This window comes from Mustela erminea, chromosome 17, assembly GCF_009829155.1.
Source record: "Mustela erminea isolate mMusErm1 chromosome 17, mMusErm1.Pri, whole genome shotgun sequence".
In the NCBI taxonomy this organism is placed as follows: domain Eukaryota; kingdom Metazoa; phylum Chordata; class Mammalia; order Carnivora; family Mustelidae; genus Mustela; species Mustela erminea.
In genome coordinates, this window is record NC_045630.1 from 63,723,313 (window position 1) to 63,735,949 (window position 12,637).

Below are 12,637 nucleotides of genomic sequence, written 5' to 3' on the forward strand. Positions count from 1 at the left end.
CCTCTGTTTCTGCCTTCTCTATCGGACAGATACTTGGAAGTAAGAAAAGGACAACTCTGAAAGGCGAATTCTCTTCCAACCATTCTTAGTCTCAACTGAGGACCTACAAGTTCATCACCACGTCTACCGAGCAAAGTCTCTGGAGCCAAGTCTGCCTCGACTCTGTGATGAGAGGGAGTCAGAGCAGCGGCAGGAACAGAAGAATATACGACATTTGTTTTCTTCTTCCTTGTCCAGATTCGGCATGGGAGATCGGAGACTGGACGTGAGCCATATTCTGTCATCGCCCTACACACTGCTGTTTCTCATCACACATTTTGTGGACCATTAATGTGTTTACAAGCAGAGAGTTTCATATGAAGCATTTATTTACCCTTATTATTAAGATGCATGTGTTTCACTGGAAGCATCAGCTTTGAGGACTTTCAAGCACATGATAAAAGCAGGCATGCAAAGGGAAGGAGTATTCTGCCCACAGATCATGAGCAGGTAAGCTCAGCATGTCAGAGAGTCATAAAATAAGGGGAAAATACAATTGAAAAACACACTGGAAAATTGTATTACATAAAATAATTTACTTCTCATTCGGAATAACCTTCCGGACCTCTTTGTAAGACAGCAGCTCATGAGCACAGGTACAATCTGAAAGTCGTGACAATTATAATAGGGCAAGGTCAGTAGAGTTACAAGTTTCGATCCTGGAGTCAACTAGAGACGAAACTGTAGAACCAGGTATAATAAAAAGGACGTTGAGGAAGAACTCTGGGAATATGGAGTAAGACTGCCAGAGAGACAAGAAGGGCACAACAGAGAAAACCTACATCTTTAATACAGCGATATTTGTATAGATACACTCTGGTGTTTTCATTCTGCAACCCAGTCTGTTGGCTTAAAAGCCACAAGGTGCTCACGCATGTAATTTATGCTGAAGAAATTGGTGCAATTGGCATGCGTGAGTGTGTGTGTGTATGTGCGCACTTCAAAGGCTGTAGTTTTAGAAGAATGAGAAGAAAATTACTTCCTGGCCATTCATTAATAATTCAGGTGATATCCTGCACCTCCATTTATAAAACAATACAATAATAAAAACATTGTAGAAAACAACATCATAAATAACATAAATGAGAAATTTTCAAGTATTTCATGTGCCTTGAAAAGTTCCAAACAGTAGTTCTAACAATTGGTATCTTATTTTTCTGTTCTTTTTTTTTTTTTTTTTTTTCCCTTCTTTCCTCTCTCATTTAGTCTCAGAGCCTGGAAAGAGATATGTGCAGCCCTGATGTCTGGTGTGGAATGAACAAGCTCCTACTTTCAAAAGAGAAACTTGTGAGGGCTTTTCAGTTTGTAAAAACATGTTTGTCCTTTATAAAATACAATCCTTCCCACCCTGCTGGTTCGTAAGGGGAGGTATATAGCCTGGAGCCATTATAGGGAAACAACCAACCAAACCCCCAGTGAGGTAAGGAGCCTCAACTGATGGCTGAAGTCCTCAGGAAAAAACAAAATGAGGAGAGCACCTTGATCAGGAGAAGAGAAAAGAGGAGAGGATAAGACTATTAACTTTGAAGTTCGATGCCTTCACTCAGCCAGCATCTTACAACAGGTAGAGCTGGCGGGGCCCCACCTCCCTGTCTTCATTCAGCTCAAGCATCTTCTCTCCTGACTCCCGTACCAGCCCGGCTGCTGATAACCACATACCAAGCACTCGGGCAGAGAAGGGGAGGCCAGCAGCTTCAGGACTGAAAAGTGCCAACAGTAATAACCAGCTCAAGACAGAACTGTGTCAGCCAGGCACAAGATTCTTTATGATATTGGCTCTTTAGAATACTGTTCAACGTCGAGGCTGTCAGTGGTGGAACTATGCATGGAGTCCCTCGAATGCGTCTCCAACAAGACCTGTGGAGTTTACAGAATCAACTTTCCACAGATTAGCCTTTTTGTCTTGGCCTGCACGGCAACTGGTTCTATTTTCCTGTTTGATTGCAGGATGAAAGACCAGGGATCAGTACATGCATGTAGGTATGTACACACACTCCAGTGATGAGCACCTAGGGTCTTTCCTATCTATTCTTGCAGAAATATATATGTATATATACATATAGACACGTATACATAGAATGTGTACCTATGTGTGTGTGTAAATAGATGTATACATGTATACATATGTATACATCTATTTACACACACACATAGGTACACATAATAGATCAACCATATCTTGACATCTAGAGTTGCAGAAAGTGCCAACAGAATACATGTGCTTGTGGATGTCACATGAAATGTACCAACCAACCAACCTGAGGTCAGGCCACTGGGAGAAGAGACCTCAACAGTCTTTGGAAAGCCGCCCCTCCAAAACCATTCTTTGGATACTTGCTCACGTGGCACCCTAAAGGAATTCTGGGAAAGCTGGACTGGAAGGAGGTCCTGCCCTGATGGAAACCAAACACCAAAACTCGATCTACTTCTTACATAGGAGAGACTCACACATGGCAGGCAGCATGAACACTAAGCTACAATGTGAATAAAGCCCTGGAGCTTAATACAGATCGATATTTGGCCTCAGGTTTTCCAGGCATAGAGTCTTAACATCTCAGGCCTCCAGCACCCTGTGAGAATCAGGCGCACTGGGGGACCAGGGAAGGACAGTCTGCAGAATTTTTGGCTCCTTTCTGCTTCTCTGACCCAGCGCTGGAAGAGTTGGCCAGGTCAAGATAGAATCGAGACTTGAGGAAGCGGCGGTATGAATCCTTTTCCATCAGGTTGAAAATCCTCTTCTGGGCCTCATCAAAGCAGGTTATCGTGGGCTCTAGCATGTTCCGGCTTGTCTCCTCCCTGGTGCAGGAATCCAGGTTTACCTGCAGGGCAAAGGCCAAGATGTATTAGATACACTGCCCTGTTGAGGATGGGAGGCCACGTGCTTGGTGGTGAGTAATCTGTGTGCACCCTCCCTACCCCAGAAATGAAAAGAACAGTTAGCTCAACCCTGGTTCATGCGAGAGAGTGTAAAAAGCTCATCTGCCTCTAGGTGGGCAAGGCAATATATTTGTTCTTTCTCACAAACGGAAAGATTTATCAAATAACTCATTAAGGGAGATCATCTAAGGCATCTGGATGGAAGAGTTTCTTAACTGATTGATTTGGGATTATAGAGATTATAATGACCTCCTCCATTATCAGATTTTTTTTCCTTTAACTTAGGTGATCTGAAGATCCACACCACTGAAGACCACTTGCAGGAAATTTCACTAAGATCCAGAGAGTTCTCTGCCATGAAGACCTACCTCCTTGGTTGCCTGGACGGAGATGAATTCATTGTAGATCTTTTTGGCCTTGGGACTTAGTTTCGAGGGCGATTTGATTTTCTTGTACTCTTCGCAGCTAATCCAGAAGTCGATGTTCTCCTCACTGTATTCAGACTTCAAGAAAGCTTTGAAAGCTGCCAGCCCACCTGTGATGGAAGAGAAAGATCCACCATAATCATCACACTAGCAGGCCTCTTGGGACAGTGTATTTCAGAGACAGCCAAGGTGCTTGAGAGAATAAAGCATGGGGTCAAACAACCACTTTCGCTCCACTTTCTGGGGGCCACTGGGGGTCAGGTGACCCTAATCTGTTTGACATCTATTGGGAGCCCAGTTATAACTAGTGCTTCTTGCTCAAGGTTTGAAGTCTTAATGTTTCTGAAACACCCATGCAGCCACCAATTGCCAAAGTAAGTTTGAGAAAGAGAAACTAAAGCTGATTCCATAAGAAGTCTCCATATTTGGAACTTTTTCCATCTACCTTTTCTCCATGTGGTGAGAGAGATGGTTTTCCACATGGTTTCTGTATGAACACCCCATTGTCTGTCACAAAGCTCGAGGGCATGGTAAAATTTCAAGCAGACTGGTTCTCCTGACGCTGGAAGTCAGAAGAAACCCAATTGTGTCTGCATTTCCTATTAGATCAAATATAGTATGAGATAATTTGTCTCTCTAGAGAGCTTTTGTCCTCATCCTAGTGGGGAAGAAAGCCGTCAGACTTACATTCATGGCTGATCAGGTTTTCCAGTGATTCAGCCCATTTTTTGACTTCCTCTTGGCTCACCCTAGAGACATTAGAGAGAGAAAGAATAACTTGAATGCCATGATACAAACTTAGGGCAAGAAATTTAAGTCCTGAAAACATGCAGGTATTTTCTGTCCCATCCCTGTGATGAGACCTGTTGTTGATTAAGGCAGTCTTTCCATTAACGCATGGACATTTCACATGAAAGTGCTGTCTTCATGAAAATGGATGCCACCTTGATCCACATCTAGTTTAACTAAGAACACAACTTCCTTTTTTCCTCATAGAACAATCCTGACATAAATAGTTAATACTCATTGGGTCTCCACAGAGGCCTTTTCTCTTACCTCTGACAAACCACCACTTTGTCCTTCTTGCTGTGGGAAGAATTATGTTCACAGGAATCAGACTTCTGCAGCAGGAAACCTAGACGATGCTTCATATCTTTTGCACTGCACAGAAGAAGAAAAAGAATAATGCTAATTAGGTTTTTTAAAAGATACCTTAGTGGCAGAGCTCAAAGAGTCCACTACTAGTAAAGGAGTAGGGGCAGTTTATTCGGGAAATGGGAGCTGAAGTCTGGCGTGAACTGTCAGGAAAAGGAGATCCTACTGCTGTGTCTGCCTCTGACTCACTAGGAAACAACAGCCCAGCCTGCTCTGTCTGCAACAGAATTCAGACCCTCAGTCGGCTGCAGGAGCCTCTTCCGTAAACCGGTCATTTTGACCGATGGAACGCTTTGGTGTTTTTAACAGAAACATGGTGAAAACGTGACTGCTCTTTGGGTAATTTATGGGAAGGGGAAAGCAAGCAGTTAACTGCGGAACAAGGTGCCTTCCTGCCGCACGCCACCTTCTGGACAGTGGTTCCTGTTTCCACCTGCCTCTTTGCTAGCAGAGGGACCTACAGAGGCACCATCACCTGAGAAAGGGCTGTTCGGTCCCAACCTCACCTGAAGTGGTGCCAAGAGATTCACGTTATGGGATATTTATGGAGAGAGAGAAGTGGAGGGGGTGGTAAATGCCAATGTTCTCGCCAACATGGGAGCAACTTCAAGCTTGCTTCTAGAGAAATCTCTCGCTGCTGCTGCTGCTGCTGCTTTTACTACTTTCCTGTAGAATATCTACACATTAAGAGCATTTACACTATAAAGGGCATCCAAGCCTTAAAAACAACAGAGAAGCAGGCAAGAGTCACCACTGCAGCTAGTGACTTTAATCAAAGCAGAGCTTCCAGCTTATTGCACTGTTTAACAGGTAGCTGGGGGGCAGCGGAGCGCGTGACTTCCTCAGAAAGAAGGACCTTTTAATACGTTTTTAAGCTCAACTGTCTCTTTGTTAATGACTCTTTTGTTTGTATCTCTTTTATTATAAAAGCCAAGAAGTAGTTTTAAAAGAGCAATGTCACTTTAGAAGAAATGAATGACTAGACTTTTCCCCCTGAGAAGGAGAAAAACAAAGTCACAAGGATGAAAAGACATTTTAGGACGGCTCCTTTTATATTGGTGGCCTATCAATGCGCCTTTCTCCAGCAAGCTTGAATTCCATTATGCTCCTGGATTGCCCCTAATCTGAATGGTATTTTCTCTTCCTCACAAGACTGATTCCCTCCCCCCACCCTGCTTCTCCGACTGGTCAGGGGATGCAAAACCCTCCTTAATGAGAGCAAGATATAATCATGAAGGCTCGAGTGATTCTAAGATACATATATATCATGATTCTGTCAAAATATAACTCACTTCACATTTCCATGTGCTGGGTCAGGCCGAGATCTGAGTTACTGACCAATGCAAGTCAGTGCATAAGAGCTGGAAGTATGCTTTAGCAAGGATGTTACATTTGTCCTAATAACGCAATGCAACCCATAAAATAAAAACCAGCATGACTTCAGAGGTGAGTCAGGAAGCTAGATTTGATGTGCACTTGGCCATGCACTGCCTATGTGACCTTGAGCAGTTCATGCCCTTCTGCAGTGATGTTAGTGGGTTGAAGTGTTGGAATAGTTGATTGGAAGTTGACCAGCAAGGAGATGGAAGAGTCATTGACCTTGCTGCTATACAGGTTACCTCCCCAGCTTAGCTTCTCAGCTCCTTGGACAGACTAGTGCAACCTTTCATCTGTCTCCCTAAATACTTACCAGGGCATAACTCTTTCCTGACACTCCTGTATTTTGTGTGGTTGGTTTTACATAGGAGTTAACTGAAACTTGGAGTAATTTGCTCCCTTCATCTCCGGATAGTAATGGTAGCAGTCAGTGGAACTTACTCCATACATATTCCCAGCCAGACCCTCCTGCTTCATTTTAAAGCAGCCAAGAAAGTGCATTTAATAAAGAATATTGTTTCACATTCCTGAATGACAGAATATTTGAAAGGTATACTTCTAAGAAGTGCACAGGAGACTTGCTTTCTGGGATATTTCTATGGTCAGATTTAAGGTAATTTTTATTTGCAGGGAAGCAAGGGTGTAGTATACATACAGACTGACTTTCTGCCTTTAACTGTAAGAATAAATAATATCATATGCACTAGTCTTGTATTTTTCTTCAGCTGGCTAATATGTAAACAGTCTCCGAAAGCATATATATATATATATATATATATATATTTTAATTAAGCCAAAGGCATATGAGGAGCTTTGGAGTAGTTTTACCTTTTTTTAAATCAAGAGACAATACATCAACAAAACCATATCTGCAGGATGAGATCGTCTATAGAACGCTTAACTGAATTGTTAGGATCAATACTTCTCAACCATCACTCGCATAAGGCATTTCAGGAACTGGGGGAAAGGGCAATAAGAAAAGGGAGGGTCTAATATTGGAACTCATACTGTATTGCCACACTTGCTTATAAGGACATAAACAGTAGAAGATACTGCAGCACCACACAGAAAACATAGTGTCTGTGATGTAGTCTAACCTCATATGGGTTATCTTCCCCTAAACCACCCCGTCGGAAAGCTCAGAGACACGATTCCACACACCCCAGTGATGCCATCACAGACCACTGCATTTGGTCCGAAAACTCGTATCAATTCTTCAATCGAGCTAGCTCGGTGAGAAGATCAGAACAGCCCTCAAAACAGAAGTCATACAAAACAACACATAAGTGCCAACATTCAGAGGGGCACACTTCTCCAGTGACAATTTTGAGCTGATCTTGGAGGAAAGCTAGCAAGTTGAGCTCCCCCACCCCCAGACCACACTGTTTCTAATTCCAAAGAACTAGGTCAGTAAGGAGTATAGGTAAGTAACTAAGAAAGTCAATCATAAAGTTTAACGTGGTGAGTGGCTGAAAATAATCTTACCTCCTCAGGCAAGAAGCCGGCAGACCTGCAAGTCCTTTGCACATCTTGCTCGGTGTGGGATTCGCAAGCTGGGGAGGAAATGCGGCAAGAAGAGCTGTGGCTTGGGTTTTGAGCGCCCTCGGCCTTTCCCCGGGAGAAGATGCTGTCAGACTCCGGAGCCCGCAGGGGTCCCTTTTATAGCCCAGCGGCGGCCGCTCAGCCAATCAGAGGGCAGCCCTGAAACCACCGCCCCGCAGCCGCCTGCCAATCAGACGGCAGCTCTGAAACCGCCGCCCCGCAGCAGCCCCCCCAACCCGCACCGTCCTCCCGCCCCCCGCGCCCGGGCGGTGAGAGTTACGCGGGGAGGCACTGACGCATCACCCAGCAAAGTGAACAGCCTGAGACCAGCCTCTTGCGAAGCGGGCGAACAAAAAAGAAAAATGTGTTCCCTGTCTCTGCCGATGTCGGTCTGGGGCTTTGAATTTCTGGAAAAGGCGAGGGGGAGGGGAGAGAGTTTCAAACGTTAGGAAACATCGCTTTATTCGTTCTTCTTGTAAAAGCAGTGTCCAGGCAGGTTGCCTCTTGGAAGGAAAGGCGCCCGCGGGAGTTCGTGGGCTCGTTTTGGGACTGAATCTCAAAGCGCTTCCTTTTTTGCATTAGAAATAGCCTATCCCACGTGGTCCAAGATCTCATCCTCACTATTTCCAGAGGAGATTTGGCAGGACGGCGGTTTCCAGGTCTCGATTTGCAGAGGTTGCCTTTTGGGTTGTCACATTCTCGCAGGGGTGCGGAGAGGCATGGCTAGAGAGCAGAAGGTTACATGCCTGGCGGCACAGAAAATTAGCCTGGGGACAGTGGATTAGCCACATCTGTAATCAGCCCGACTGTGGAATACTTTTCTGGAAGTCTTACTGAGAACAGGATTCAGCCTAACACTAACCATATACATGTACATGCCTCCTGCCAAAAAGCTGCAACACAGTCCTGGAGAACCAGAGGAAGGAGTAAATGAACAAGTACAAAGACACTTTCTTATCCGCTAATGGACTTAGTATCTTATTATGTCTTATGGATTCAGGTCTTCAAACTGGTACATGACAATATTGACGAGAGACAGAGACAGACACAAAAAAAGGAGGAGGAGGTGGTGTAGGAGGAGGAGGTGGGGTAGGAGGAGGAAGAGGAGAAAAAGAAGAAAATAGGCAATTGGCATCTGTATTACCAGGCTTCAGAGGGAACATAAGATGATTTGACCCTACAGGTGCGTCTGAGCACCTGGTTAGTATCTTTTGCACACAGCATGACAGACTGAATGCCTCGAAGAACCATGCAGGCGTTTCCTTCTTGTAGTCGTGGCTCCAGTGCCCACACCAGAGTGACAGAGGGGTCCCGCCCATGCAGGAAAGCTATGCATGGAAGGAGGGAATGAATTGCTATGTCAGATGCAAACAGCTCTCTTTTTTTTTTTAAGTAGATAGGCTCCTGATCACCAGATATAGTGACTGTACTTTACATATGAGAAGCAGGGGCATCAAATGGTTTAGATGGAAAAGACAAAAATAGATGAGTTCCAGGGAGATGCAAAGGTACCCTAGAATATAGAGAGGGAAATGACAAAGAGCAATGTGTCTACCTTACAGATGACCCTAGACATCCCACACTGCCCACCCCATTACCCCAGTCCATGGCCCTCAGAGCAGGGAGGTGGCAGAGGAAAAAGAAAATGATGGCATGGCCATAATTTCTAGAAGATGTATTTAAATTATAGGAAAAATTCTCTGGCTTTCTCCAAGTTAGATAGGAAAAAAATTAGATTAACTACAGACAACTTTTCCTTAAGGTTTAACATGGAACAGATACATTGTGTGTGTGTGTGTGTGTGTGTGTGAGAGAGAGAGAGAGAGAGAGAGAGAGAAGTGGACAGTTGTCCTTGGTTGTGTTGGAGAAGGAGACACAGTGCAATGCAAAATGGCAGAGGCCATCAGACCAAGGAATCTAGAGAGATGTACTAGTCAGAATTGGCATTAAAGAGTAGAGAATAACTAAAATAAAAAAACCAGGGCCTTCTTTATTTACGTAGGCACCCAAGACAGTGATCTTTCAAATAATTTGATTTTAGGAACATGAATGAAGACCTTGAACCTGGGTCAAAGAGAAGCGTGACTGGTCATAAGTTAAATACAAATAGTGCCAATAGATAAGCTAGATGGGATTCAAGATAATCTAGGCTAACTCCTTCATTTTACCAAAAAGGTAAATGAGAAGAAAAGTGATTTGCCAAGATCTCGGCTTTTTACTGATAGAACTGGTTTCTTGAAACTAGGTGGTGTGGATTTTCTACTGGCTATAGTATATATCAAATGAGATAAACTATGTAAACAGAGATATTTGTAAACTGTAAAGTGCTAGGCAAATATTGTTTATTGTTAGATTATATACAGCAGATAACAAAATGCAATATTAATTTCAGGTATTTCCATCAAGGAAATTCTGTCTGATTTTCTCTTGGTACCTGACAGCAAGGAACCACATTGCTCTGGTTCTCTATTAAATCCAGGTCTTTTCATCTGTCAAGGCATTTCATATTATTTCACTTCTTTAACTGTAATTTCTTAATTTCTTAAGAGTTTTAATATTTCAAAGGATGTTTGGGAAAGCTTTATATAAGTTAACTTATTTTACACTGTGGGACTGGATTATGTTTGAGGAGGCAAAGACGGGTACATCATGATACCTTGACAATTTTCCGCCCTCTTTCTCTGACATGCACAAAGCCTTTTGTTCTGATATTCTGTGATTTGTCATTCCTGAATGATTCTCGTGAGGTGGAACAGCTCCATTCTCAAAAGACCTACTTTTTATTTATTCGTTGATTTAAGACCTGTCTTTTGAGCACCTACTCTGTGACAGGTTCTGTCTGAAGAACCACAAGCAGGCAAGTCCCCACCCGAGCGGAATTTCCACCCAGGTAGAAGGAGTCAGCAAATAAACATGTAATTCCAGATTTTAACCCATGCCATGAAGAAAATAAGCAAGTGATGTCACAGAAAGAAACCGACTGGCAAGGGGCTCATTTAGCCAACGTGCTCAGAAAGGCCACTTTGAAGAGGTGGGATCTGGAGTGAGAGCTTTCATGGTGAAAGAAGGCCTACAGTGGTCCCATTTTACAGATTAGACATGGAGGGTTTGAGTAACTTACCTGAGGTGTATATATCTACAAGGTGGTGGTGACAAGAGGTCAACTCAGACAGTCCAGGGTGTCTACTATTATCCTCTATGCTACCACGGCCATGAAGGATGAGAGTGTACCATTTAGAGACCACAGAGACGTTGCATGTGACCATGGCTCTGGGGCAGAGGGAGAGAGAAATGAAGCTAGATGGGCACTCTGAGACCCGAAGGGTGTTTCCGGTCACAATGAAGACCAGATTTCATCCTGTAGCTGGGGGGCTAGGGGAGGTATTCAAGCAGATCACAATAGTGCTCTAGAAGTAGAACTTGGGAAGCAGTGTTAGGGAGGGAGAACGTGGCAGAAAGTTTGAAGTCTATCCCAGCAGCCCAGGTGAAAGAAGTTAATGGTAAAAAACACTGCGGGCCAACGATGGTGAGCATCAAAGGCGGTTGTATGTGGAAAAGCGCTCCTTAAACTGTGAATGCTTAGCATCTTGAAGGCATTGTGGGCCCAAGCTCTGTAAACTGCTTCCTACTGAGGGACATCAAACCACACTGGAAGTGAGCTGTGTGCGGTCCCCAGGTAAGTTTCTAATTTCCCCACCCTTAGCTCAGGGAGAACAAGAGAAAACACTGCTCAAGCTCTTCTGAGATCTGAAACAAGGAAAGAAGCTTTTGTGGCAGGCACAGGATTCTTCTCCTCAGTATTAAGAAGGGGACCCTGTGAGGGCAGGATAGAGACCAAGGCTCAGCCTTAGTCAACATTCATACCATCCAGATCACAATTTCCTCTCAGCTGTTAGAACCATGCCCTGCCCCCCTTAATAGTTGACTTCAATGGCCGGGATGTCAGAGAGAGAGTTCAAGTTATTGATTTAAGGCCAAAAAGCAAACATAAGCAACTGGAGAGTGCTGTACACCAGGGAGATGAACAGGCACTTCCCCGGTGTCTCCCTTTTGAGAAAGGTGTCTTAACTCTCTGCATCAAGCTTGGTGGTCACATGCAGGAAATCAGAGCCCTTCACCCTGACACTAGACTAAAACCAGGTGAGGTATGGCTCGATTTCCCTTGGATGGTGTCACACTTAATGATCTGAGGGAAACATCTTTCTTTCCTAAGAAGTAAGGGAAGAACCAAAATATCCTTATCCCAAAGATTTCATCTTTCTTATGCAGAGCTTAGCCCAAGATAGAAACAGGAGTTTCATAAGACTTCATTTAAAATGTGTAAATGGAAAGAGATGACATGGTATCCTGGAATGTGCTTGAACTTCACTGTCAAGCTGACTTGGATTCTAATAATAGCTCTTCCCCATGCTGGCTGGGTGGTCCTGCAAGCTAGGGTAAACGTTCTGAATTTCAGCTTCTTCTTGTGTCAAATGGGATAATACTATATGATCTGGTAGAGGTGCTCAGTAATATTTGTTGAATGAATATTGTTAGGATTATATGATACCATGTATGCAAAAGTTATCAGGAATACTTAGGAATCGTAACTATTATTATCAGAAATGTATTACACATTTTATCTGAATTAGCACTGTGATCATTATTCATCTCTTAAAAAAAAAAAAAAAAAAAAGCATGGGCTCCCACTTGCCTTCATATGAAAATGTCAAATTCCTGACATGACCCTGCAGGACTTTGATGCTTGGACCACAGCATACCTTTCATCCCTCCTTCCACTCTTTTCATCATATTCATCCCAGACTGTTGAGGATTCCCCACATATGTGTGTGTCTTCCCTACTCTGTGCCCAGGCTGACGCTGTGCCATCCACCTGGAATACTGACACAATTCCCTACCTGTCGAACCCTCTTCCCCTGCCCTCCATCCTAACCCATTGCTACCTCTTTTGTCCTCTGCCAGCACTGTGCTTGCACCCAACCTCTATCTAAATTCTCTTTAAATCTGTGTTACCTTTGTTTCTAATGTTTATGCAAACCTTTATGTTCAGTGTCTTCTGCAGGTCTGAAAATGTGCTCACTCTGGAGACATTAATCTAACAAACAAAGGGACACTTGTGGCACGGTTGAGTGTCTGACTCTTGGTTTCAGCTCAGGTCATAGTCTCATGGGTGGTGAGATTGAGCCCTGCAATGGGCTCTGTGCTCAGCATGGTGTCTGCCT

At 43.8% G+C, this 12,637-nt stretch overlaps 1 protein-coding gene across 2 annotated transcripts; it reads right to left on the reverse strand.

The window, feature by feature from the left end:
- Positions 1 to 1,219: 1,219 nt before the first annotated feature.
- On the reverse strand, positions 1,220 to 7,538 carry RGS4 (regulator of G protein signaling 4). Of its 2 annotated transcripts, XM_032318605.1 has the most exons (5): positions 7,359 to 7,524; positions 4,398 to 4,502; positions 4,029 to 4,090; positions 3,285 to 3,451; positions 1,220 to 2,858 (listed from the first exon to the last, which is right to left on the reverse strand). In XM_032318605.1, the coding sequence occupies exons 1-5, from the start codon at positions 7,400 to 7,402 to the stop codon at positions 2,619 to 2,621; spliced, it is 618 nt and encodes a 205-aa protein (XP_032174496.1). In that variant the 5' UTR covers positions 7,403 to 7,524; the 3' UTR covers positions 1,220 to 2,618. The 2 variants fall into 2 exon arrangements, with proteins under 2 accessions (XP_032174496.1, XP_032174497.1); XM_032318606.1 differs by lacking the exon at positions 3,285 to 3,451 and having other exon boundaries at positions 2,788 to 2,858; positions 7,359 to 7,538.
- Between the last annotated feature and the right edge of the window lie 5,099 nt (positions 7,539 to 12,637).